This window comes from Diospyros lotus, chromosome 1 (assembly GCF_014633365.1).
Source record: "Diospyros lotus cultivar Yz01 chromosome 1, ASM1463336v1, whole genome shotgun sequence".
NCBI classification, from domain to species: domain Eukaryota; kingdom Viridiplantae; phylum Streptophyta; class Magnoliopsida; order Ericales; family Ebenaceae; genus Diospyros; species Diospyros lotus.
Window position 1 is genome coordinate 7,587,721 of NC_068338.1, and position 25,066 is coordinate 7,612,786.

General features: G+C 39.5%; 1 protein-coding gene across 2 annotated transcripts in view; it reads left to right on the forward strand.

The window, feature by feature from the left end:
- Window positions 1–13,325: 13,325 nt before the first annotated feature.
- LOC127797424 (membralin-like protein At1g60995) overlaps window positions 13,326–25,066 on the forward strand; it is a 65,914-nt gene continuing 54,173 nt past the window's right edge. The window contains exons 1-4 of one of the 2 annotated variants that reach the window (XM_052330308.1): window positions 13,326–13,447; window positions 13,538–13,764; window positions 14,005–14,067; window positions 15,109–15,531. In XM_052330308.1, the coding sequence (XP_052186268.1) occupies window positions 13,612–13,764; window positions 14,005–14,067; window positions 15,109–15,531 (639 nt within the window). In that variant the 5' untranslated portion in view covers window positions 13,326–13,447; window positions 13,538–13,611. The other variant, XM_052330307.1, reaches the window with a different exon arrangement.

Sequence of the window (25,066 nt, forward strand, 5' to 3'; positions counted from 1 at the left end):
TTTTTAAAATAATAAAGGAATAAATTAAAAATAAATTAATTGAGTTAAATTAAACAAATTAATTCATTAAAAAATAAAAAGAAGATTTTATATATTTTTTAAAAATTATTAAAATTTTGCTAAATTTCTTTCTATTTTTAAATTAAATTTTTTAATGAATTTTTTGATTAATTTAAATTAAATTTTAAATTTATTTTAAGATTTTATATTTTTATTAATTTAATTTTTAATTATTTTCTAAAGGAATTTTTAATTTTTTAATGAATTTATGACAAATATTAATTTAATTTTAATATTAAATTATTTAATTATTCTTTGAATTTAACGGCGGTTCTTAAAAACTGCCGCAATTATTAATTTAATTTTAATTTTTAATTTTATTCTTTAATTTTAATTATTTTATTATTTAATTATTTTTGAATTTATCAGCGATTTTTGAAAATCGTCGCGAATATTGATTTAATTTTAATTATTTTATTATTTAATTATTTTTGAATTTAACGATAATTTTTGAAAATCGCTGCAAATATTGATTTAATTTTAATTTTTTAATTTTATTCTTTTAATTTTAATTATTTTATTATTTAATTATTTTTGAATTTAGCTGCAGTTTCTCAAAAACTACCGCTAGATTAAAATTTTTAACGAATTTTGCGGCAGTTTTAAAAAACCGCCGCAAAATTAAATGTCTTAGTGAATTTTGCGACGGTTTTTTAAAACCACCGCAAAATATAAAAGAAATCGCCGCAAAAAATTATTTTTTTTGTAGTGGTAAGTGCCCTAGACCTAATCAGATTGGGTATGTTATACACTGACAATTGCAATCATTTTTATTATTGAATAAGGAGTTAATCAATTTCATAAGAAGTCATTCAATCAGTTTCTTGTTATTATTATAATGACCGAATGAAACTAGATAGAAGTCCATATGATGTATACTGTGATTAATCTATAAAGATGTGAGATAAGGTATCATAGTTTCTAGACGTCATTAATGTCTCAAGTCATAGCAATGTCAATAATGGACATTGACAATTGCGGTAAAAGTTGTATGTGCTATGTGATAGCAATGAGAGGTCTTACACCCATAGGCATAGGGATGCCTAAACAAGTACATAGGTGACGAATGTTAGAGAACATGTCACTGGACATTACTCGCCATGAGAATTCGTTTTGGTTATATATTGATGGAATTCTCTTACAAGATGGGTATAACTAATCCTTGGATGTGAGGTTGTCACGGTCATCTCATAAGAAGATCAATACGCTTTAACATCGTTTCGATGGGCCTAAACAAAAACTACACGTGGGCGATCGTTAAGCATATCACGAGGCTTATGGAGATGGGTGCATAACCAAGATGGGATTCGTCTATCCCTTGATAGAGGATGATGTATCTAAGCACATTTGGTGGATATTCACTTTAAATCCCTGGCCATGGTGAAAGAGATCAATAAGGAATTATTGATTCACTTTCTATTAAGTGAGGATATCTGGAAAATCAAAGAAAACTTATGTGATCGTAATCAAGTAACACATCGCCAACTTGAAATCACATATGATACATTGACGAGATGATCAAATTATACCGTAACCATGCTCGTGAAAGGTTATTTGCGGATTATGAATCCTTCTTAATAATTGGGTAGGCATGATGCCTTGCTAGAGGCCAATCTTATCTTATGTATTCGTACCAACACATTGCCAATATATTCGGAAGCCTAATGAGTCATACGCAATAGGCACGGTCCTTAGCTTAAATTAGGAGAACAGACGTATGGCTAAATGGGACACTTCGGCAAGAAGTTGTGCCGTCGTAGGTTATCACAGAAAAAGAATAAATAGACGTAATAGCGTCGATATGACGAGGAGTCGTCATAAAGGAAAAAGTTTCCTAAAATGGCAATTGATTAAATTAGGAAGGAGTTTCTAATTTAATAATTTTCTATTTATTAGAGTGGTAAATAGGAAATAAAATATATTTCGGCTTAAATTAATATTTAGTCTAAATAAAGTATTTGAGACAAATATTAAATTAAATTAATATTTGAGCTAAATTAAATTTGAGCCAAATATTAAATTAAATATTATATATGGGCTTGAATTAGATTTGGGTCAAATATTTTATTTAAACATATAATTAGATTTGGGTTATTTAATTAAACTTCTAGTTGGACTAAAATAAACCCATTTAATTAATTCCTAGTTGGACTAGGATAAATAGGCCGATCCAATCCATTAGGGTTTAAAAAACTCTATGAGGCTTCTCTATAAATACCCCTTTAAAGGTTGCTCAAATTATGATTTTATTTTATGATTTTTCAAGAGTTGAAAAATTGCCATACATTCTCTCCCATTTCTATTCCGCATCGATTTGAAATGAGAGTTTCTTTCCGTCCATACACAAGACGTGAAAAATGAGAATGAGCTAGCACTCCTATTCCACTCTCCTCGCCAACGGACGCGTGCCGCGTATCACGAGTTAGAGGCCGATGCTTGGACAGCTCGGATCTGCAAACAACTCGAAAATCTAAAGGTTAGAATTATTTTATTTTGTATGTGAATGATTTGATTTCGATGTTGATCCAATCGTTGGGATTGGGGTAAAGTTCAAAAATTTTAAACTATGTTGCTTACCCCGTAGCGATCTTGCTTTACTTTCATAATGAAACGGAGTATAAGGCACTATTGGTAGGACTGTGCCTGTGGAGAGAGGTGAAAGCAGAGTGTCTAACGGTTTACAGTGATTCCCAGCTCATGGTATGTCAAATATATACGAGGTGAATATCAGGTGAAGGGCTCGAAGATGGTGGCCTACCTTCAGAAGTCTGGGATCTAATGCGTACTTTCGATGAATGCAAGGTGAATCAGGTGTTGAGAGACTAGAAACTCTCACGCCAATGCTCTAGCTCACCTGGCGTCGGCCCAAGATGCAGATTCCTTAGGAGCCATCCCGATAGAGTTCATGGCAGCACGAAGCACGGAGGAACAAGGTGAAGTGTTGGCAATTGCTATGAGCCCAAACTCGTGGATGAGTCCCATTGTTGACTATCTATAAGAGGGAAAGTTGCCTGGTGATAAGATGGAGGCACATCGTATGTGAGCTCTAGTGGTCAGATACTGCCTTCATGATGATATGTTTTACAAAAGAGGGTTCACAGCTCTACTTTTGAGATGTATTGATGGCCCTGACTGTCAAATTATGCTGAAAGAGATTCATGCGGGCCATTGTGGCAATCATGCTGGGGCATTATTGCTGGCACAAAAGGCACTTCGGCAGGGATTTTATTGGCCCACAATAAAGCAAGATGCAATAGAGTTAGTCAAGAAGTGTGATAAGTGCCAGAGATTTGCTAAAGTCCCGCGAGCTCCGCTAGCCTACTTACAGCAGATGAGCAGCCGTGGTCGTTTGCTATCTGGGGAATGGATCTGATTGGGCCGCTTCCAACAAGCTATGGAGGATGTAAGTACGCCATAGTGGCAATTGACTACTTCACCAAATGGGTAGAGGCCAAGAAGCTTGCGAAGATCTCTAGTTTAAAGGTACAAAAATTTACATGGGACAACATTATTTGCAGGTTCCGAGTTCCACGGAAAATAGTCACGGACAACAAAACCCAGTTCACCAGCGAGCAGTTCATCCAATTCTAAGAATCGCTAGGGATCCAGAAGAGTTTCACAACTGTGGACCACCCACCCCTAAGCCAACGGCCAGGTCGAGGTTGTTAACAAAATAGTCAAGTAGATCTTGAAGATGAAGCTGGAGGCTAGAAAAGGAGCCTGGGTGGACAAACTGCAAACAGTGCTTTAGGCTCTATCAGGCAACAGCTCGAAGCCGCATGGGGGAGACCTCATTCTCAATGGTGTATGGGTCCGAGACTATGATCCCAATAGAATATGAAGTGACCAATCAACGAAGAGCCACATTCGACCCAGAAAACAACGATCAGCTATTGGCCACAAACCTTGATTTACTCGATGAGGTAAGGGAGATAGCTCGCATAAGAATGGCTACCTATCAACAACGGGTCACGAGGTATTACAATAAGAGGGTTCGAGTTCAGTGCTACAACATCGATGATCTCATGCTGCCCCTTGTTCTTCTTGGAGCTTACAAGGCTAGCAAAGAGATACTAGTCCCGAATTGGGAAGGCCCCTATATTCTCAAAGAAAACCTGGATAACGGAGCGTATCACTTGGCAAATATGGATGAGGCTATTCTCTCACATGCTTGGAATGCGAAGCACCTCCATCCTTACTTTCAATGAATTAAGCTTATTGCATTTTATTCCTATTGATGTTCGATTAAATCTCCTTAGGGTAAAGATACCATGGTTTGCGAGCTGGGGCCCATTCATCTTAGCCACCATGTTATGTGTAACACCCCAAATTTCTTGAGCGTGTTATAACTTAGGATTTCGGGAATATAAAATTTTTCATATCTCAATAGCTGTCATATATCACACAACATCCCAAAAACCCTAATTTTCACCTTCTCAGCTTAACAAACCCAATTATTGAATAGCTAAGACAGGCATTAAAATTTCAAATGCGGAAACTAGATCGAACCTAATATGGTTCACAACCATAATGCTTTATTTATCATAAAATTGTTCAAGACGTTTACAAAATGAATTACATGGACATCATCTCTCACAAGATATAACTGAACGTCTTAAACATATCCAAGATATACATAGGTTCGCATATAAATGAAAATATTCTAAACATGCTATAGACAGCAAATTAAACTTATTCTTCAGCTACCTCCTTTCCCTTAGAGCCGCTCGTCGAACCTGGAACGTTTGAATATTCTAGAGACATAGTCCAATTAGAAGATGAATCTTTTAGTGAGAAACTCCAAAAATAGTTTATATCGATGCATGATCATGTATAAAATGTATGAGAAGACAACAAGAACTACTCCGAAGTGCCTCGTGAACACGTTAGCCTCCTCCAACGAGAGCTTTCTCAATGGCGCACGCATAGCGCCTCTCGGGAGGTCCCTAACCATGTCACTTTGGCCCGACTTCATAGCACTCATGCAAGCACCACATCCGTTGTTCCTTAGGCTCACGGTCTTCCCCACGAGAGCTTTCTAGATGGCGCACGCATAGCACCTCTCGGGGGATATCCGACTTTTGCCCTCGGCCAACAACAAATAGGTACAATAGTATGGCCACACGAATTTTATAAATGCAATAGTTAAAAAGCCAATAGCATATATTTTTCAGAAAAATACATTTCATATATGCAACATGATTTCACGTAAGAGAATAACAAGCGTTTATGTATAAGAACTTCACGAAACACGTCTCATGCAATAGAAGTCTCTCATAAGAGAATAAAAAAATAGGATTTGGAGTATAGGAGTCTCACCTTGTTGGTTTATCTCTTCGACGGTATAATTTCACAGCAAACGGCCTAGGTTTCTGTAGAAAACATGCGTTTTGGTAAACCTAACCTTAAATATTTTTACATAGGGTTGAAGGGTATTAAATTAGGGGTATAACTAAAAAATTTGAAGGAAAATAGACCCCTCACGTTCCCTCATGCGCCCAAGAAAGTAGGCCACGCGCAGCCATTTTTCGGCGCGTGTAACTCACGCACAGGCACCAGAATCTGAACAATAACGCCTCATTTTCGTATTTCGGCCATATCTCCCTCGTTTTAACTCCGATTCAACCCCCGTTTGAACCTATATGACCCTATCTTCCCCCTCTACAGGCTTATCAAAAAAAAGGGACTTACCTCGATTTTTTGCTGATTGATTTTGGTGAACTCCAGCAAAGACCCACAACTCCGACGTGGCTCGTTCTCCACCACTTCTTCGCCACTTTCTTCCCTCCTTCTTGCCGAACTCCCTTCTCTCTCTCTAGAGCAAGCTCCTCCTCTTAGAGTGCTTCACTCCTCAAACTTGGTTGGAATGATTTGAGAAGAACCCATGGTGCCTTTTTATAGATTTCTCCAACCAATCACATTATGCCACTTGTCAAAATCTTAGCCATGGACTCCAAAGACTCAAAGCCATAATTGAGTGTCTTTTGAAATCCAAAACTAGAATGAATTGATCTTTTGAAATCCAAGCTAAAACCCCAAACTTCTTTCAAATAACACTTTGGCCCTTATTTCAAGTCCTCAACTTCAATATTTTACCACATAAGCTTTTAATTTTATTCTTATTTCATTTGGATAATTCTCTAATTACAATTACACCCTCAAACATCAAATTTATCGAGATACTTAAAATTTTAAAATTAATAACTCAAAATTACTCAATATATACGATTTTTCGGAAGTCCCTTACCATCATTTGGTCTTTTTAGGTTACAACTTAGTTTAACCGAAAACCATTTCTGATTTGATTTCTTTCAGCATCATAAATCTCGCCTCGAGACGTTCGTTAAAAATATACCTTTAACCTTAGGTATCTAAGCTCTAGGGTACTCCCTATGACTGATTCGGTCACTTGTTGCCATTTCAAGCATATTTTTTGATATTTTAAACTCACTTAAAATACGTGGCAACTTCATGAAAATATGGGGTATTATATTATGGTTTGCAGCTTAACTGAGCATTCATCTTAGAACTCCCCTAGGTCATGGTTTGTGAGCTAAGGACCATTCATCTTGACCTAATGTCATGGTTTGGTACCTACTTAGCAACCACTTTCATTAATGATTTTGAGTTCGCTAGATGGGGTCCTTTCATCTTGACTTAAGTCTTGGTTTGCGACCTACCTGGGTGTTCCCTCTCAACTCGTTAAATTTGTAAAAAGCCATGGTATGTTAGCTGGGATCAGCCTATAATTAACCCGGACATATAGCTTGGCAATGCTAGTCAGTTAAATGGAAGTCAGGGTATGTTAGCTGGGATTGAACTGCGATCTGTCTAGACATATAACCTGACTGGAAAATGTAATTCAATCTAATATCGAGTTAGGACATGTTAGCTGAGGTCTGTCTTTGGTTCCATTCATGGCCTATTGGACATACGGCTCAAACTTATAAAATTTTACTCAACATATAATTCGAGATTATTCGATTTTAAATCTTATCAGCTATGAGCTAAAGATGTCTCCGGATTAACTAAAATTGAATTCATACTATAACTGTTATGTTTAACTTTCAGCTTGCAAGAAATGCCAAAGAAATAAAAGTTCATTAAGCACAGTAAAATGTATTGCTTTGAGATCAAAAGTACAAAAAAAGAAGACAAACGAAGAAAGAAGCCCTAGCGGTCTAAAGATTGTCTGCTCGGAGGAGTCGCATCTTGGGGTGTTGAGTTTTTAGCATCTTCTGAACGGAGGTCGGCCCCAGTCTGATCAGGCACGAATGAGGTTGAGACCACATTTTTATTTACGACTTTGGCAGCGAATTTCTTAACTTCCTCCACCGTCTCCTCGCTAAAGAAAGAGAAATCGAGTCCCGGATGTTCCTCCCAGAGAGTGAAAAGGAACTGACTGTAGGTCTCGGACTTGACCTTCTCGCGCTCTTTGGCGACCCAGGCTTCGGCTTTGGCCTTTATTTGCACGACCTCCTCTTTGATCTGCTTGACCTCTCGTCTCGCTGCCTCTGCCTCCTCTGACGCAGTGTCAGCTCGCTGCCACAACAACTCGAGCTTGCCTCTTACCTTATTCAGCTCCACATTTTCCTTATTCAACTCCACATTGGCCTTATTGAGCTTTGCAGTGGCAGAAGGAAGGCCCAACTCGTAAGTCACCTTCTCATGAGATAGCTCGTCCTCAGCCTCCCTTTAGGCTTGCTCAGCTTCTCTTACTTGGTCCCCCAAGCCTTGGGAGATGTTCCAAGCCCTCTGGATTTCCTTGGTAAAGAAGGCTAAGCTATCCTCCAGCTTCTTCTTGTTTTTCCTAAGCACCTCTACGACGACCTCGAGTTGTTCTTTATCTTTGGCAGATCGAGTGATCTCTTCCTTCTATTTAAAGGCGCCCAAGGAAATTTGTAAAGCATGAGAAGTTAATACATGAGAAAAAGATAAACGATATTGATGAAGTCAAATGAGGATTCTCACTAGGAGGTTATGACGAGCTATGTAATTGAAAAACGTTTCACTCGACACCTCTTTTATGTCCAAAGCCTTAGTAGAATTACCCAGGACCTTGCCCAAGTTGTTAAGGAGGACGCCAAAGTATGGCCCCCCAGTTGCGACCTCAGACTTGGCCTTCTCAGTAGAAGTAGCTACCCTTTGTCTCTTATCCTCCTAAGCATGTTGGATAGTGAACGAGGTGGAAGGTGTTTTCCTTTTACCTCCAACAACAGAGGCAACTCGAACCTCACCAACAAGAGCTTTCCCACGAGCATCAAACCGGACCTTGTGTATTGGAATCTCCTCACGATCAGCTGGGACAACGACCACAACAGGAACTAGTCTTGATGAAGTTTGAAAAGTTGCTGGTGAAGTCTGTGTAGTTGTCGTTGCGGAAGCCAGGTTCAGATCAACAATATCAGCCGTCTAGTGGAGCACCCTAGATTGGGACCCTTCTCCTCGAATAGTGATAGCAAGCGAGGGCAATGGGCAGCGATAGTGGAGCTCGTAGACTGTCCAGGCTTGCAGAGCTTTAGCTTCACCATCTCCTAACTTTCCGTTACTTCTTGGCCCAGGTTCCCGCTTGCATCGACCTCTTCAAAAACGGATCTAATCTCCCATCAGCCTCAGACTCTGATATCTTTCTTTTCGTCAATGGTCTTGATATAAAGGGAAGGTGTGAGATGATGCTCACACTATAGATAGTCAGTGAGCTCATCGTCGTCTTCGTCCATCTTCTTCTCATCAAATGCCCTGAGCTCCTTAGCTTCAGCTTTGGTAAGCTCGGATTTTTCGCCTGTAACGCCTGCGAAGTAAAAGAAAAGAGAGAGAAAGATTATTATTACAAAATAATATAATGATGGAGAAAAAGAGAAGAAGAATGCAGTGAGAGGAAAAGCTCCCTTATTGGGCATGAGCACAAAGCCGAAGTTTTTAAGACTAAAAAGGGAGGAGCAAGAGATGAAAAACTAATGGGTTTTGTAGTCTCCCACATTGGATTTTCCCTTAGCCTTGCCCTGGGGGAGGATTCCTTTGAAGTCAGAAGGACGAGTTGTTACGTATTACAGCTTGTCCTTGGCACTCTTGAAGGTATAAAGGCTTCTAACGATCTTGGGTGAGGGGGGGCTAATTTCCTAATGAAAAAGATGGTTAACGAGGTTAGTTGGGCATATAAGTTCAGGGTGAGCTGAAAATGAGAAAGTTTTAGGTCATTTAAAAGATCTACTAGGTATTGGAGGACTGGAAACCTAAGCCCAGACTCTAAGTGTTGGGGGCTAACAACAACAAATCCCTTTGGGGGGAAAGCTGCATGGTCTTTTGGTGAGAAGACCATCACACGACAGCTAGTAAGTAAGCGGTACTCCATCGCGCATGACTTCAGATCATTAAAAGTCATCTTGGAGGAATAGTGCTTGAACACTTCGCAAGCTGTGCGTTCCTCAGAAGCTCGTTGACTCGCGATGGGGTTGAAAGACATGGCAGTTCCTTTGATAGCCTTAATGTCGTGAGAGGTCATCCCTTGAACAGTTTTCGTCCATCCTTTACACGACTCCGAAGAGCTCGAAGTGTCCATGTCCCCTACTTTGTAGTTGCGACACCTTTGACCTGAGGAGGACACCTACAATAAAGTTAGAGTCAGGTCGCCTGAAGCAGACCAGTCCCCACGAGCTAAAAAAAAACTAGGGACATCTTCTATCTATCAGGTTGCGCACTTTGCAATAGGGGAAACTACTTAAGGCAAGGGGGGCTAAGTTTACTAGCTTGTTAGACCTCTACAACAAATAGATGTTAACCCTACAGTCATCAAGCCCGAAGGCTAGACAACACGCCACTTGACTCCCTTAAGATACACAACCATCACCAAGAGGCGAGGAATGGAAGAGAAGTTGATAGAAGGAGTTAAAAGCAGTGTTAAAGCGAGCCAATAAGTTGTAAGAGGCTTACTGTTTCAAATCAATCGTTGCAGATACCGAAGACGAAGGTCAAAACTTGGCAGAAATATGACGGTGATCTTCCAGGAGTAAGGCAGGAAGGTTTCGGAACAGTCGGTAATGGAGTCTCAGAGTTGGAAGAAAGAAAAAGATTGCAAGAGCAAGGGACGTTTCAAAATGACACAGGGAGAGGGAAAAGAATTCCCTCTCGGTTATATAGGTTGGGTTCTTTCACCGTTGGATGGAGAGACCAACGAGATGTACTAGATCTAACGGTGACACGTAAAGTTATGGGGCTCACGGACATAATGATTAAGCGATTACGGGGAACGTGAGCATTAAATGCCCCTCAGATAAGACATGCGGCATGAAACGATGCTACTTAAGGGGAATGAGCAAAGGTGAAAAGAAGGGCTCGGAAGCTCGCGCTGTCCACTTCGACCAATGCACTTCAGCTCTCAATTCGAAGATCGCACTGCAAGTTGGGGGCTAGTGTTATGGGTATTTTCTAAATCATTTTTTATGGGCTGAAAATAGCCCAGTGGATCAACCCAATCTTTCAAAAGCCCAGTAAGTCCTGGGTTGAGGACATTTAGACGAGCTCGCAGGTCGCTTTGTCTAGGTTCAGTTCGCGGAATGGCTTAAGCTACGAAATACGCCAATTAGGCTACTCAACTTGTGCCACGAAGAGATGGCGAGTTTACCGATAATGGTTAGAGAAAAGGTCAATTTTCCTGATTTATGGCAAACCGGATTCCTACTAACACATAACCCATTTCTGATTTTGTGGAGCTGATAAGGACATTTTGTCTTCATAATGTTATGCTCCCATTTTGGATTTTATTGAAATTGTAAACACCCCATACTATAAATAGGGGTCAAAAATCTTTGTAAAGATGAGGGGAAATAATACATTGTTACTCTGTCGGAATAATCAAAGAACAGTCGTGGACTAGGCATCATTCTGGCTGAACCACATAAAAAGTTTCCTATGTGTGACTTATTATTGGTTTTGTTGGTTTCTCTTATTGGCACCAATGTTCATTTTCTCATTGCGGGTCGACGAATTACGATCGACTAATTCTGAATGTTGACAAAAGTAAACACGTTTTTACTATTTTGAAAAATTGAAATCAGCTTAAAAACAACAAAGAGAACAGGGCTTTGGCATATCATGAGTTTCACAAAACACTCATGCATTTTCTTTAGGATGACCCTAAAGAGAAACATAAAGAGATACATCAATAAAGCATATGGTTAAAACATTTTAACACATGAGATATTGATAGATAAATCATACTAAAAGATAAATCTATCAAGATTCCTTAACCTCATATGTTCTTGAGTCAACCTCAACATATATTCTATCAAGATAGGCTTACCATATCCTTAACCAATAATATAATTTCTATAGATGCAAAACATATTAATGAGCCTATGAGAATATAATATAAAAGGACATTAAAGTTTTGGCATAATGCAGTCATCATCAAAACTTTCAAAACAGACACTCAACATACACTTTCATGCATGAGGTTAGACGATCTGCCACCCTTGGGAGCCTCTCTCATGATCGAGATCTCAGGAAGTCTCTTCTGCTACTTGGTCATACAAATCACTTAAGCTCGAGAGCCTCTCTTCAACGCCTTCATTGGGGCCCACAAGAATTCTCCAAGATTCCCATCTAAAAATGTGGGTAGGGCGCCATGTGTCACCCCCTTGCCCCTCTATAAATAGATAAGTCATCTCCTTACTCAAATATGCTCACTTGTATACTCAAACTCCTTTTTGCTCTCAAGGACTCCATTCTCTTGAAAACTAACTTAGACATCGGAGGGTTCATGTAGGGATACTTACCCATGCCCTTAACTAATTACTCTTTTTAGTAAGTCACTCATTCATCAAGACACCCATTCATTAGGGCACCTATTCATTAAGGCCTTGTTCATCAGGGCACCAAGATTCCTAGTATAATTCACATCCAAAGTTGGAACCCTCAAGATCACTTGACACCTAAGGGGTGTTTGATACGAGAGAAATTTTTAGATTCATGGAATTCATAATTCCTGAGAATGTTTTTGAGAATCTTTGACTTTCAAAATTTATGTAATTCTATGTTTGATTAAATTTAAACATTCTCAGGAATGTTGAGTATTTTTTTATGAAAATCTTACATTCTTATGTTTGGTTTAAATGCAACATTCTTGAGAATCTATGTTTTTTTTTTTTTCAAAATTACCCTTACTTGATTTTTTGTTTAAAATGATAAATTCTTTCTAGTATATAAAATATTGGGACTCACAACCTTTTAGAAAGTTAAAAAAGATCATTTTTTTACACATTAAGTATATATGTGTGTGTATATATATATATATATTCATATGAATATATATATTTGTAAGAAATAAGTTATGATAAAGATAATAGTAAAACGGTTATAAGGTTAAGGGGTGTTTTAGACTTTTTATTTGTTAAAAACTTTCTCAAGTCTATGGGAATCTAAAATTCCCAACTCTCCATGAAAATCTTTTTGTGGGAAAGTTGATTAAAAATAAATTTTGAAAATATTATTTTTTTAAAAAAATTATATCAAACATAAAAATATAGATTTCCAATATAACATTTTCAAGAATTTAAAAACTTCTTCTATACTAAACGTCACCTGTCTAACATCTCAAACAAGTTGGACCTCATTTGTCTCACTCTTACTTTCAAAATTTATTATTGTAGTGAACCAATAATAATTATAGATTTATTTAAAAAATAAAAAAGAATTAAATGTATTGTCTGAAAAAATATAAAGAACATCTTCGGTAGATTTCAATAAAAGTACACGTGTAAGTGGGAATTGTTGTGTTTCAAAAGCGGGTCATCCCAAGTAATAAGTACTCTAATTTCTAATGGAAAATGGTAGAAAACCCGACAGACTTATCGACGGGATTACTGAAAAGGGGCAAAAAGACGATTTTGCCCCTGCCTTGCTGTTTCTTCTCCCCTCCCATGGATAGTCCTCGCCTCTGCTTCTTTTCTCTCCCTCCCATGGCCACTGCCCTAGTCTCACCGCCGCCTTGCCACTGTGCTTCCGTCGCCTCGCTGCTTTCGTCGCCTTGCCGATGGAGGCAAGGTGAGGGTGGCGAGGCGGCGACGAGGCTAGAGCAGCGGCTATGGGAGGAAGATGAGAGAAGTAGGGCATGGGCAATCCATGAAAGGAGGGAGAAGAGAAAATAGGGTGGAGTAATTTTGTCTTTTTATTTATTTATTTTTTTTTGTAAATCTCTGATGACTGGCTCTGTAGTGGAGCTCATTTCTAATTTGCCCCGCGTTGACGAAACGATGAATAATTAATTAATGAATTTTGAGCGTGAAAAGAAGTGATCGAATTCAACGGAGGCTCAGGCACCTCCTCCCCCTCTCTCCTCTCCTCTCCTCTCCTCGTCGATAAAAAATCTCTACAATCCCAAGTTCTACGTGTACGTGTGTGTATATATATATATATATAGAGAGAGAGAGAGAGAGAGAGAGACCGGCTTTCTTATTTAATTTCATTTGATTTGTGACAGACAGGAAGAGGTTGATTCTGTAGGAACCCTAGCGAGAGAGATACCGTGTCTCTGTAATAGAGAAAGAAACAGAGATGGATCCGGAGCAGACATTCATTCGGGTGCAAGAGCGCTTCTCGCAGATGCTGACTCCAAGAATCAGACTAACTCTCGAGTATATATACCTCTTCTTGGCTATAACTTTGTTCTGTATTCTAGTTGTCATGCACGCCAATTACGTTCAACAGGTATCGCCTGCTCTAACCCCTCTTTTTTCTCCAATCTCGATTTTCCTATGTTTTTCTTTAGTTTCTTTTTCTTTTTTTTGGCTTTAGGAGTCTGAATCCTTTTTTTCTTTCTTCATTCCCCGTTCCGATTGTGTTTGAAGCGCAATTTCCATTTAGCTATGGAATAAACGCGCATTTTCCCCCCTTTGGTGCTTTATCTATACATTTACTTAACCTTTTAATTTAAAACAATTGATGAAGCCTGGTTGTTCAAGTGAGCTGGCTGGGGTGGGAACGTCAGAAGCGCAGCGTATACAGATTAAGGTATGTGAAAAGAACTCTTACTTTCAAAAAAAAAAAAAAAAAAAAAAAAAAAATCCGCAGAAAGGAAGGAAGGTATCTGCACTTCTTGTTGCTAACGTAACTCCAGATTTGTTATGGCTTCCTTTCAGCTTTCTCTTGCTGATATCTTCTACAGACCGATGTATTATTGAAGGGAAGCTTTAATTGTGGATGAATCTTCCATTTATTTTTTGGTCTGAGTAGGGCTCTTTATTTCCAGAAATTGAATGTCATACACAAATTAGGAGTCTTGAGGTGGATAAAGCGAGAACCATTCCTGGTGTATGAGGAAAGAAATAAAAAGTGGGGAAACTTGTGTGTTAGATTAATTATAGCAAGGGGTGTAGTAGCTCTTCAAGGGGTAAGGGAGTTTTCTAGGAAGCTTTTCCTGGCTGCTTTTGTTCAGTGTTTAGGTGACCTTCCTTACTTGTAGGCTAATGTTTGCCTATTGTTTTTCAACCTTTTTTGCATCCCACCCCCAATATACAGTATCCTTATTTTTTTTTTTTAATTTTTTTGGGAGGGAGATGAAATTTATCATGTCCTGGTTCTTCAGTATGAAAATCAGATGAATCTAAGAAGTTACAAAACCTTTTTTTAATGCTGGTGCCCAACTCCATTGCTTTTGGGAAATAGGGATGTTGACAGTTGTTGGATTGCAATTTTCAACTTCCATGCATTACTCCATCTTGCATTTATAATAACTAATGAATCATGGTTACTCTCCCTCTCCCTCTCCCCCTCCTCCCTGCTGCCCAAAAAGAAGCTTGTCTTTTTCTTTTTTGGGGGGTCAACTACCGTAGACATGAGTCATTCAGGAGCTACTGTGCTAGCAAGTATGTCTAGGTTGTACCAAACTTTTGGTAGATTTTATATTAAAAAAATTGTGGGTTGAGTATATATCCATGCTCCTCTTCTAGTGGATACTGGATGATTATTAAATGAGATACAATTACGACCTTGATGGTTAATTCAGGTTATTATATATGTTCATTGAATTTCCATGTACTTTCTTTGCTTTAGATTACCAGTGCTGGCTTGTGGTCACAAAATGAATCTCAATATGAAGTGCTTGATGTTCCTAGCAAGGAAAATGATTTGGAAAAAGCAAAAGCTGAAGACAAAGATCAGTTGACATTTTTGGCTGCTAAGTTGTGGTTGAACTGGATTGGTTCTGGTGCTAAGAAGGGAAAATTGGCATTCAAATTTTGGATGACTGATAATGAGGAACTTGAACCTCAACCTGAAATTTCTTCCAGTAGCAGTATCTCTAAGCCGGCAGTTGATGGTGCAGCCCCCAAAATCAACAAAGAGGAGTCGCGTTTTAGGTTTCCTATATCAGCCAAGGAGTCCTTTAAAGCAACAATAAATCGCATATTCAGAAAGTGGAATGGACGCATATCTTTCTGCTGGAGACATGCAAAGCAAATCCTTGGAGGTTTATGGGTAAGTTGAAGATTCCGTTTCTGGTATTACTGTATATATGAACTGGCATTTTCGCCAATCATTTGAGTTTGCTAAAGGAATCATGTAGTTTCTCCTTACCAAATATTGAATGCTATCCTGCATCTGGACATTTTTTCCTGCATGTTTTGTGATTTTTTTTTTTTTTTTTACAAATTACAGGGTTATTTTGTATTGTGCATTGTGTGTATCAATGTATATTTCTTGTCCTCTTTTAATAGACATCTGGAAGTGTTACTGTTCATTTTCTTATGATAATTTCTTCAATGCTTCAAATGTATTTGTGATTTCAGAATTCAACTCTCGCCTGAACATTATCATATTTCCCTTGGGGGACTTCGTGGTAAGTAGTACCATTGATTTGTACCCTCTTATCAGTTCTTCTTGTAGGACAGTAATACATGCACATGTCATGGGCACTCTTCTCTTCTGTTTTTAGGTATAATCTTAGAGAAACCATTAATGGTTTGTTTGATATGCTTCGCAAAATTATCTCTTGTAGATATTTATCATTCTCAAGGCAAACCTTGGTAGCTACACTAAGGTTACTCCTTTGTCACTTAGGGCATCCTGAATTGTTCTTGGTACATGCAAGTTAGGAATATTTGAAAGAAATGCTTTGTGGCTATTGGACAATTTTTGGTTTGACAGGTATTTGGCAACAGGGTGTTTAGTACGAGATCTTACTCCTTTTTTAGTGGCAATGGGTACTCAAGATCAAAGAAATCAATTGAGGAAGAATTTGAAGGAGTAAGTTTAGAATTACCCTGAGTGGAAAAAAGGACCATCATTCGAAAATGCCAACTGCTTAGTTATTGGAAGGATATTAGGATCGATAGCATTTCTCTGAGATTTTCTTCTGATATTAAATTGAAGCTCAATGTCATGAACCTAAGGTTTACGTAGGGTTTGCTAGGGAATTGAGAGAAATTAGAGGGGGAATTAGACGAATAGGGAAGGGAATTACAACAAGAAATGGGGGAGATTAGGAAGAATCGAGAGAAAGAGAGGGAAATTAAGACAGAGAAAGGAAGAAATTTGGAGGGAGATTGAGAGGATTCAAGAGAGGGAAATAAAGTATTTAATTATCAATTCAAACATACCCCTTCATCCTCAGTTGTGGCTTATATATATAGCCTAACAGCCTCTCACATGCACCCATGTGCAATACAAACGATAAGTCTAACTGCCTATAGCTTGGGGTAATTATTAGTAGCAGAAAAGAAGGAAAAATTACACTTATTGTGTACTACATGTGAGCTAACTACTATTATAATGACAATTATAGCCTTGAGGATCCTTGGGGTTGTGACAATTCCTCCCTCCTTGAGAGAGTTCTTGTCCCCAAGAACATACAACGAGTGCACTGCTGATTCTTCATCCAATACCAGCTCTCTCTATCTGGTTCAATTCTCTTGCTCTCTTTCCCCATCTAGGTCTATTCCTCTTTGCCCTTACGTTCTCATCAACTAGAACAAAACCACAGGTTAGCAATAGCTACCCAATCAAGATTGCTAGTACTCACGGTCTGAGGATCCAATATGGTGCCAAAACCTATCAAGATGTCCACGTCAGGTGCCTTTAATGAATTGTGTCGCTCCTTGCCATAGGTGGCAATGAAACCTACAACCTTACAGCCTTCAAATGATGATCATTATGAAACTCACACATTTGACCAGTTACCACATATGTTCCCCTCTTCTCATCATCGTCGATGTTGGTTGTTTTAAACCCAGAGGGTTAACTAACTAGTTCTCTGGCCATCTGTTCATCCTTCAATGCAATAGACAAGCATTCTGATTTGCCAACTGGAGGAAGAACCAACATAGTAGTGGGAGTTTTGTTTCCTTTGGCAAAACCTTTGATTTCTTCAACTTTCTCCCTTAGCTTTTTCTCCAACTACACCCAGCTTCCAAAATTCCTCACAACTTTGAATCTATTGCTGGTGGAGAGAACTACTATCAGGGTCATAACTCGTAGAAGATTTCCCTTGGCTGAAAGAGAAATCAGCATCTCTCTTTTCAGCGAGCGTGTCCCGCTCCCCTAAAACCCTTGCTTTAGTTACCTTTGTTACCACCATCAATCAAAACAGGTGCGCGCCTTCTGCAATTTGGCTTGCACCTTCTAAAATGCCAGCAACACCATCATGTTGTTTAGTGCTAGAGTCTTTTATGTTGGTGGTAAGATATCCTCCCACTAGTGCCGTCTTCACCTTCTTGCTGCCTATTTTAACCCAAACCAAAGAATCCTCAGCTTTTCTTGGAATCACATCTCCCACATTAGCCGATTCTCCATATATTGGGCTAAGCGGTAATGCAAGGAACTTTGCTTCCTCTGTCAATAACCCTTCATTTTTTTCCTGCCAGCTCTCATTAGGCACATCCAAATGTATTAGCTCTTCCCCTGGCTGCAAAACAACCTTAACTACTTTTTCTGTCAAAATTTCCTGATCCCATGTCGATAGTCTAGCAACATCTTCTTCTTTTTGTTCACTGGAATATTTCAGAAACTCACTCCCAACACTCTTCTCCTCCAAGAGTCCTCTATTATGGTAATTCAATCCTGATGATTGATTGTTTGAATCAATCATCTTCTGGTTAGTATTTCCGGAATGGTCATTTGCAACATTCCTTCTCAGTTTGTCGAAGAATTTAGTGGGGAAGCTGTAGTGATACTTCTTAGTTAGCATCCTTGCAAACTCCTGCAGTTGCTCTTGTAGCACACAACCTATTTCCATGCTCGATTCGTGTATCACTCTTCTTGTTTCCTTGTCTAATTAGTTGAACTTATTATCAAACTTCTTTTCTTGTGCCTGATTCTTCTGGCCAAACTACTCATGGTTTCCATTGTATCCAACTGAAAATGTAGCATTCTTTTGCTGCCATTGAGACTCCGTTTGTTTCATGCGTGCACTGCTCCTCATGGCTGACTTCTCATGAACCGGACATCCCACTGAAAATGCAGCATTCTTCTGCTGCAATTGAGATTCCAATGGTCTCATATGTGCACTGCTCGTCATGGCAGAAATCTCATGGTCGGAACAAGCCACAGGCCAAGTCACTGGAGCTCTTTCCATCCTAAATCCCACACTTCCCTTCTGTGATTACCTTACCACAATTACCTCTGAAATTATCCCAATAATTGGCAAATTGTAGTCACCTTTGAAATTAGTGGCCGAGGGTCACTTGTTGGAACTTCTAGTTCCGTTGAATTCACCAATCTCTGGAATAATCAATTCATTGAAGTCACCTTCAAATTCCGAATAGAGATCACAACTAATAATTGATTGGAATGCACCTTAGAACTGCCTGGACTGCTAGCTATCAATTTTCGATCAACCTTGTTTCCTTTCGACTTAAATCTAAAACATAAAAAATCCATTGCTCGGTCACTTCGGTAGGGTTCACTACACTTCCGCTGCTCTGTCACGCTTTTGCAACTCAATGGCCGAGGATCACCGGCTCTAGACTGCCTTCAAATTTGATGGATAGTTCTCTAAATTCCGCCTTAGGAAAGTCGGACTTGTATAAACAGAAGAAAAAATCCTCATTGAAGTAGTAAAGTCCGTTTATCTCTCTAGCATTACCAATTGTCTTCCCCGAGTTCTAGTCCTGAAATAGGAAATAAGTGTCAAAGAAGATAATACGATGGTTAGAATCTTTTGAGAGTTTACTGACAGACAAAAGATTACAAGTAAGTTTAGGAACATGAAGTACTGATTGAAGGTCAATATTTTCATAGATTTTAATGAGGCCTTTGCCAGCAATAGAAGAAAAATTGCCATATGCTATTATTATTTTTTCACTACTTGAACAACAAGTATATGAATCGAATAGATTGGACAAGCTGGTCATGTGATCAGATGCCCTTGAATCAATGATCCATGGAGCATATTTAAGGAACTTAACAAGGCTAAAGGAGTTCTACTTGAATGAGCCAAAGAACAATTAGGTGTATTAGGTAACGGATTAGACTATAGACATTGCAGGATTAGATCAAGCTACTCTTTTTTTGAAAGGTCTTTCTGAGTTTTTGACATAACTAAGACCATTTGTTGAACTTGCTGAGATGCTTAGAGAAACTCCAACATATTTACTTCGCTCCCACTTGTCAGCCTTTGCAGATGCATCAACCTGTGCAATGTTTTGAGCCATGGCTGTGAGTCCCGTGCTCAGCGGTAGTAATAGAATCAACTGTGGGCACTGAAACGATAGGATCTAGGATGCTAGCTAGGGTTGGATAGTAGCGGCTAGAGTTGGACAAACGGCTAGACTTGAGCAACAACGGCGGCCGATTTGGGTGGCGTCAACCGATGGTGAGGTGGCAGCGCCCGTGGATCTGGACGTTGGTGGTCGGATTCGACTCCCTTGTCCCTCACACTTTCAGACGAAGTTGAAGACGAAGCAGTCGACGTAGACGAACTAGCCTAGCTGGTTGGAGAAGATGAGGTCGATGTTACGGTCAGTGGCCAGATTTGGGCGACAACAATGGCGGCGACCCACGAAACTATGTGCGCGGGTATAGGTGATGGTAGCTGGTGACGACGCGGATCGTGGCGGCGATGGCCGGATCTGGGTGAGCGAGGAGCAGATTTGGTCGGCGGTGGTAGCGACTGCATTGCGGCAGGAGAAGAGAGAAGGATCTAGTGATAGCAGTACAGTTCGATGCAACAACAAGCAAGCCCGTGGTCGTCTTCATTGACGATTGCGGTCGTTCCGGCAGTTGTCTTCGACGGCTATTCGTCTTCCTCAGTCGATGACGACGACAATATTTGGCTTCCAACTTCTGCAGCGACCTTTGGCTGCTTCTTCACTTTTAACTTCTGGATGGCGAAGGCTGGTGTAAGGTGGCGATGGCTAGATCTTAATGAAAATGGCCGGATCTAGAGTTACGGTGGCGTGACGACGGCCGAGGTTAGGTCTTGGTTGGCGGTGGCCAATTCTTGGGTATGGCAGAGGGATTAATTGCGGCCTAGGATTTCATGAAGAACGGCTGTGATTGATGGGTTGCCTAGTGTGACACTCGTAACTTAAATCGAGACTCGGCATTTTCATAAACTTATATAAGCTTTAAAGACATACAATATAGTAACAGTGTACATATAACATGAGAGTTCAATACTGAAAATTTTTCTTTTGACAAAAGAGAGAAAACAAGATTTCAATTCTTGCAATTTTCTTTTAACGAGCCACCACGCTCTACGTCTACGCCCCAATCTCCTGATTCATGATTACCTAGGAGGAAAAACATAAGGGGTGAGATTATGCGAATCTCAGTAAGTACAAGGGAACTATCAAACGTATTTAAACATGACGTGACATGAACTTGTAACATGAACGTATGACATAAGGGGACACGATAGGTTCTACCAACTTACAGGGGAACAACCTCCGTGCGTAGCGCTACTAAACCCCGATCTCATAACTTTCTTGAAACATAACACGAGGGACCACATAAACATGATTCATGAGCGTGCTTAAATATCGTAGATAGTTCATAGTGTACTTACCTCAACTTGGTTGGATGAGATCTAAATGTTTAAGGCTTCACACCTTACTGGGTTTGCTTTTCTCGCTATTTTTTGGCAGTTTTGGTATAAACTCCGAACTTTCCGGCAAAGGTTGTTTCTCCCTTGTTTCTTAACCGATTTCTCTCCTTATTGCAGAATCTTCCCCCTCTTCTTTAGAATATCTCTCCTAGAAATCTTTACCTTTCTTTTTCAAATGAATGCCCCAAAACCATTCCCAAAAGCCTTATTTATAGATATCTCCAACGAATTATCTTTCGCCACGTGTCGCCTCGAGATTTTAATCTCATTATGATATGCCACTTGTCCCTTGAGATTTGTGCATAGCCAATAGTTTCTTGCCACCTATGCCTTGAACTTTGTGTCTCATAATCACCTTCCAAGTTGTGGCCAATCACTCTTCGCCACCTCGAGGTCATTAATGATGTTTCATCATGACTTTCAAATAAGCCAATAGTTTTCTTCCACCTTGGGGGTTATTATTAAAGAGGTTTCGTCATTACCTTTCTAATGACCAATAGTTTTATAACATTTAAGCACCTCATCATGACTTTCCATGTGCAACCAATCAAAGGCTTCCAAATATTATGCCAACTCATGCCTCATCATGACCTTTCTTTTGGGCTAATCATATCGCGCCACATGTCGCCTTGATCTTTGTGCACAATTATTACTATTCATGTGCATCAAATGAGATGGTGCCACTTGCCCCAATCCTTATCTTGCCACATGTCCAAAACCATATTTGAATAGGATTTGGAATCCAAAGTTAAATCGGATTGTTATTTGGAGTCCACAAGGTAGATTTAAATGTGATTTGAAATCCAAACCTTTCAAAGGGATATTGGAATGAACTTTAGAATCCAAAGCTAAATTTAATAAAATTTGAAACCCATAATCATATTGGAATGTGGGCTCACATTCGAAATCTTTGGATCTCACATTTGCCCCTTTTACTTTCTAATATTGCACTCTCGTCCCAAACTTTTCGATAATTGCACTTAGACCTCTTGCAACTTGGTCCACGGGCTATCCTAAAATTTCTTTTATGCCCTAGAGAAAGAATTTATTACGCTAATACCCTAGGATTTTAATAAATTACACTGGTTCCTAGGTTTTTCAAAAAATGCACTTTTACCTAGACTTCAATAATTACGATTTTGCCTCTGAACTCCCATGATCCCTTGGACATATCCTCAAATGTATTAAATCCATAAAATATCATTTTTCCTAAAAAATCTGGGGTATTACACCTAGGGTTTCACAGTCAATAGCTATGATTTAATTCCTAATCCTTGCTCTGATACCATATAAAAAAGGGAGATGGAGAAAATGATTCTCTATTTTCTATCTCACTACATACACTACTTCCTCTTTGTTCTTATATAGGAAGAATACAACATGAAAGGAGAGAATAAAGAATAAAATATTTCTATGCATATCCTTATCAACCCCAATTGTGGCTTATAAAGCCTAACAGCCTCCCACATGCACCCATGTGCATGACAAGTAGCCTAACTAAGGTGTGCTGGAATATTCATCTAGCTAGCAACCTCCCACCTGCACCCATGTGCATAACAACAAGCCTAACTGAGGCACAACAAGCATAACAATAGTCTGCTAATGTGACATAAGTAGATGAGATCCCTCACATTGAACTCCCTTTCACTTTGCCTTCTATCTGCAAGCTGCTTATAACAACAAGCCTAACTAAGGCACAACAAGCATAACAACAGCCTGCTAATGTGACATAAGTAGATGAGATCCCTCACATTGAACTCCCTTTCACTCCGCCTTCTATCTGCAAGCTGCTTCATGCGATTCTTAGCAATTGCCTTCTCCTCCTTCAGGGATTGAAGGACCTGTTGTTTCTGTTGTAGCTAAGTATCTACAGCTACTATTGTGGTTGGCCCAACAATAGCTGGTAGAAGTGGAGGTTTGTACCCATACATAGCCTCGAAGGGGGACATTTTTATCGAGTTGTGGTGACAGAAATTGTACCACCACTGGGCCAACGAGAGCCATTTGTGCCTGCCCTTGGGCTGTAAGAAACAGAGGCAGCGTAGGTAGGTTTTGAGCCATCTGTTTGTTTATTTGTTTGGGGGTGATAAGCCGTGGACATGTGTAACTTAATCCCCAAAAATTTCAGCAATTCCTTCCACATCAAGCTGGTGAATAACTTGTCCCTGTCAGAAACTATATTCTGTGGTACCCCATGCAACTTCACCACTTGATCGAGGAAAACCCAGGCCACGTCTTGAGCTGTGAAAGGGGGGAAAGCCCAAGGAAATGGGTGAACTTCGTGAATCCGTCAACTATCACAAGTATGCAGTCCTTTCCTTAAAATCTAGGTAGCCTCTCGATAAAAATCCATTGAAATGCTATTCCACGCTTGGTCAACGGTTGCCAATGGCTGCAGCAACCTCGGGGGGTGCGACTGTCTCATGCTTGCATCGCTTACACACGTCACACTTCATCACAAATTCCATCACAGGCTGCTTCATCTTTGGCTAATAGAAAATCTGTTTAGTTGATCACATCCCCCAACTACCAATCTGCCACGGTACGTTAGGAGTCCATTAGTTAGTGTGAACCCGTCACCGGGAAGGGTCAATAGCCAATTGTTCCAGCAGTTCTTTAGTCCACTCATCCCTTTCGTAGCTTGCTGTTAATTCCTGATACCAATAAGGAATTACTGAAGTAATGGTGGCAGATTCTCCTTCAAAACAATGGGACAATGCATCAGTTGCGACATTCTCCTTCCTCTTTTTGTATTGTATAACATAATCAAGTCCCATGGGCTTGGTCATTCCTTTTCTCTGTAATTGTGTATGTAGCTTTTGCTGTAGCAAAAATTTTAGGCTCTCGTGATCGGTTTTTATGACAAATTGATTTCCTTCTAAGTAATACCGCCATTTTTCCATTGCATTCAGCATTGCCAACCAACTTTTTATCATACGTGCTCAGTCCTTGATGCTTAGCGGCTAATGGTGGACTAATGAAAGCCAAGGGTTTGCCTCCCTGCATTAATACAACCCCTATTCCAATGTCACTTGCATCAGTTTCCAGCATAAACGGCTTGCTAAAATCTGGTAGGGCCAACTCAGGAACCTCCTCCATTGCTCCTTTCAGCCATATAAAAGCTTCCTCAGCCTTGGGACTCCAATAAAAATTCCCTTTCTTTAACATCTCTGTGAGTGGCTTACTAATTATCCCATAATCTTTCACAAACCTTCTATAATAGCCAGTGAAGCTCAGGAATCCTCTCATGGCCTTTATAGAGGTAGGCCTTGGCCAAGAAGTCATGGTAGCCACCTTCTTCGGATCCGTGCTAACCCCTGAGCTAGAAATGATATGCCCAAGATATTCAACCTACCTTTGAGTGAAGGCACATTTTAACCTCTTAACATATAATCGGTTGAGCCTAAGGACTTCAAACGTAATTCTTAGGTGTTCATTATGTTTGGAAAAAGATGGGCTGTATGCTAGGATGTCATAAAAAAACACTAGTATGAAATCTTGGAGATAAGGGGCAAAGATTTGGTTCATCAGGGCTTGAAATGTGACAGGAGCATTAGTAAGGCTGAAGGGCATCACAATGAATTCAAAATGCCCGTGGAGTGTTCTAAATGCAGTCTTGGGTATGTCTTTGGGCCTCATCCTAATCTGATGGTAACTCAATCGAAGGTCTAATTTGGAGACTATCGAGGCATTATTTAATTCATCCAATAGGTCATTGATGATGGGAATTGGGAACTTATTCTTGACTGTCATGGCGTTGAGCCGATGATAGTCAATACAAAACTGCCAGGACCCGTCTTTTTTTTTTTTTTTAACAAGCATTGCGGGTGAGGCAAAAGGGTTGAGGCTTGGTCTAATAACAGATTTTTGGAGCATTTCATTGACCATTTTCTCAATTTCAATCTTTTGGATTGGGGGATATCGGTAAGATTGCATATTGACTGGTTTGGAGTTGGGTTTAACTTGAAT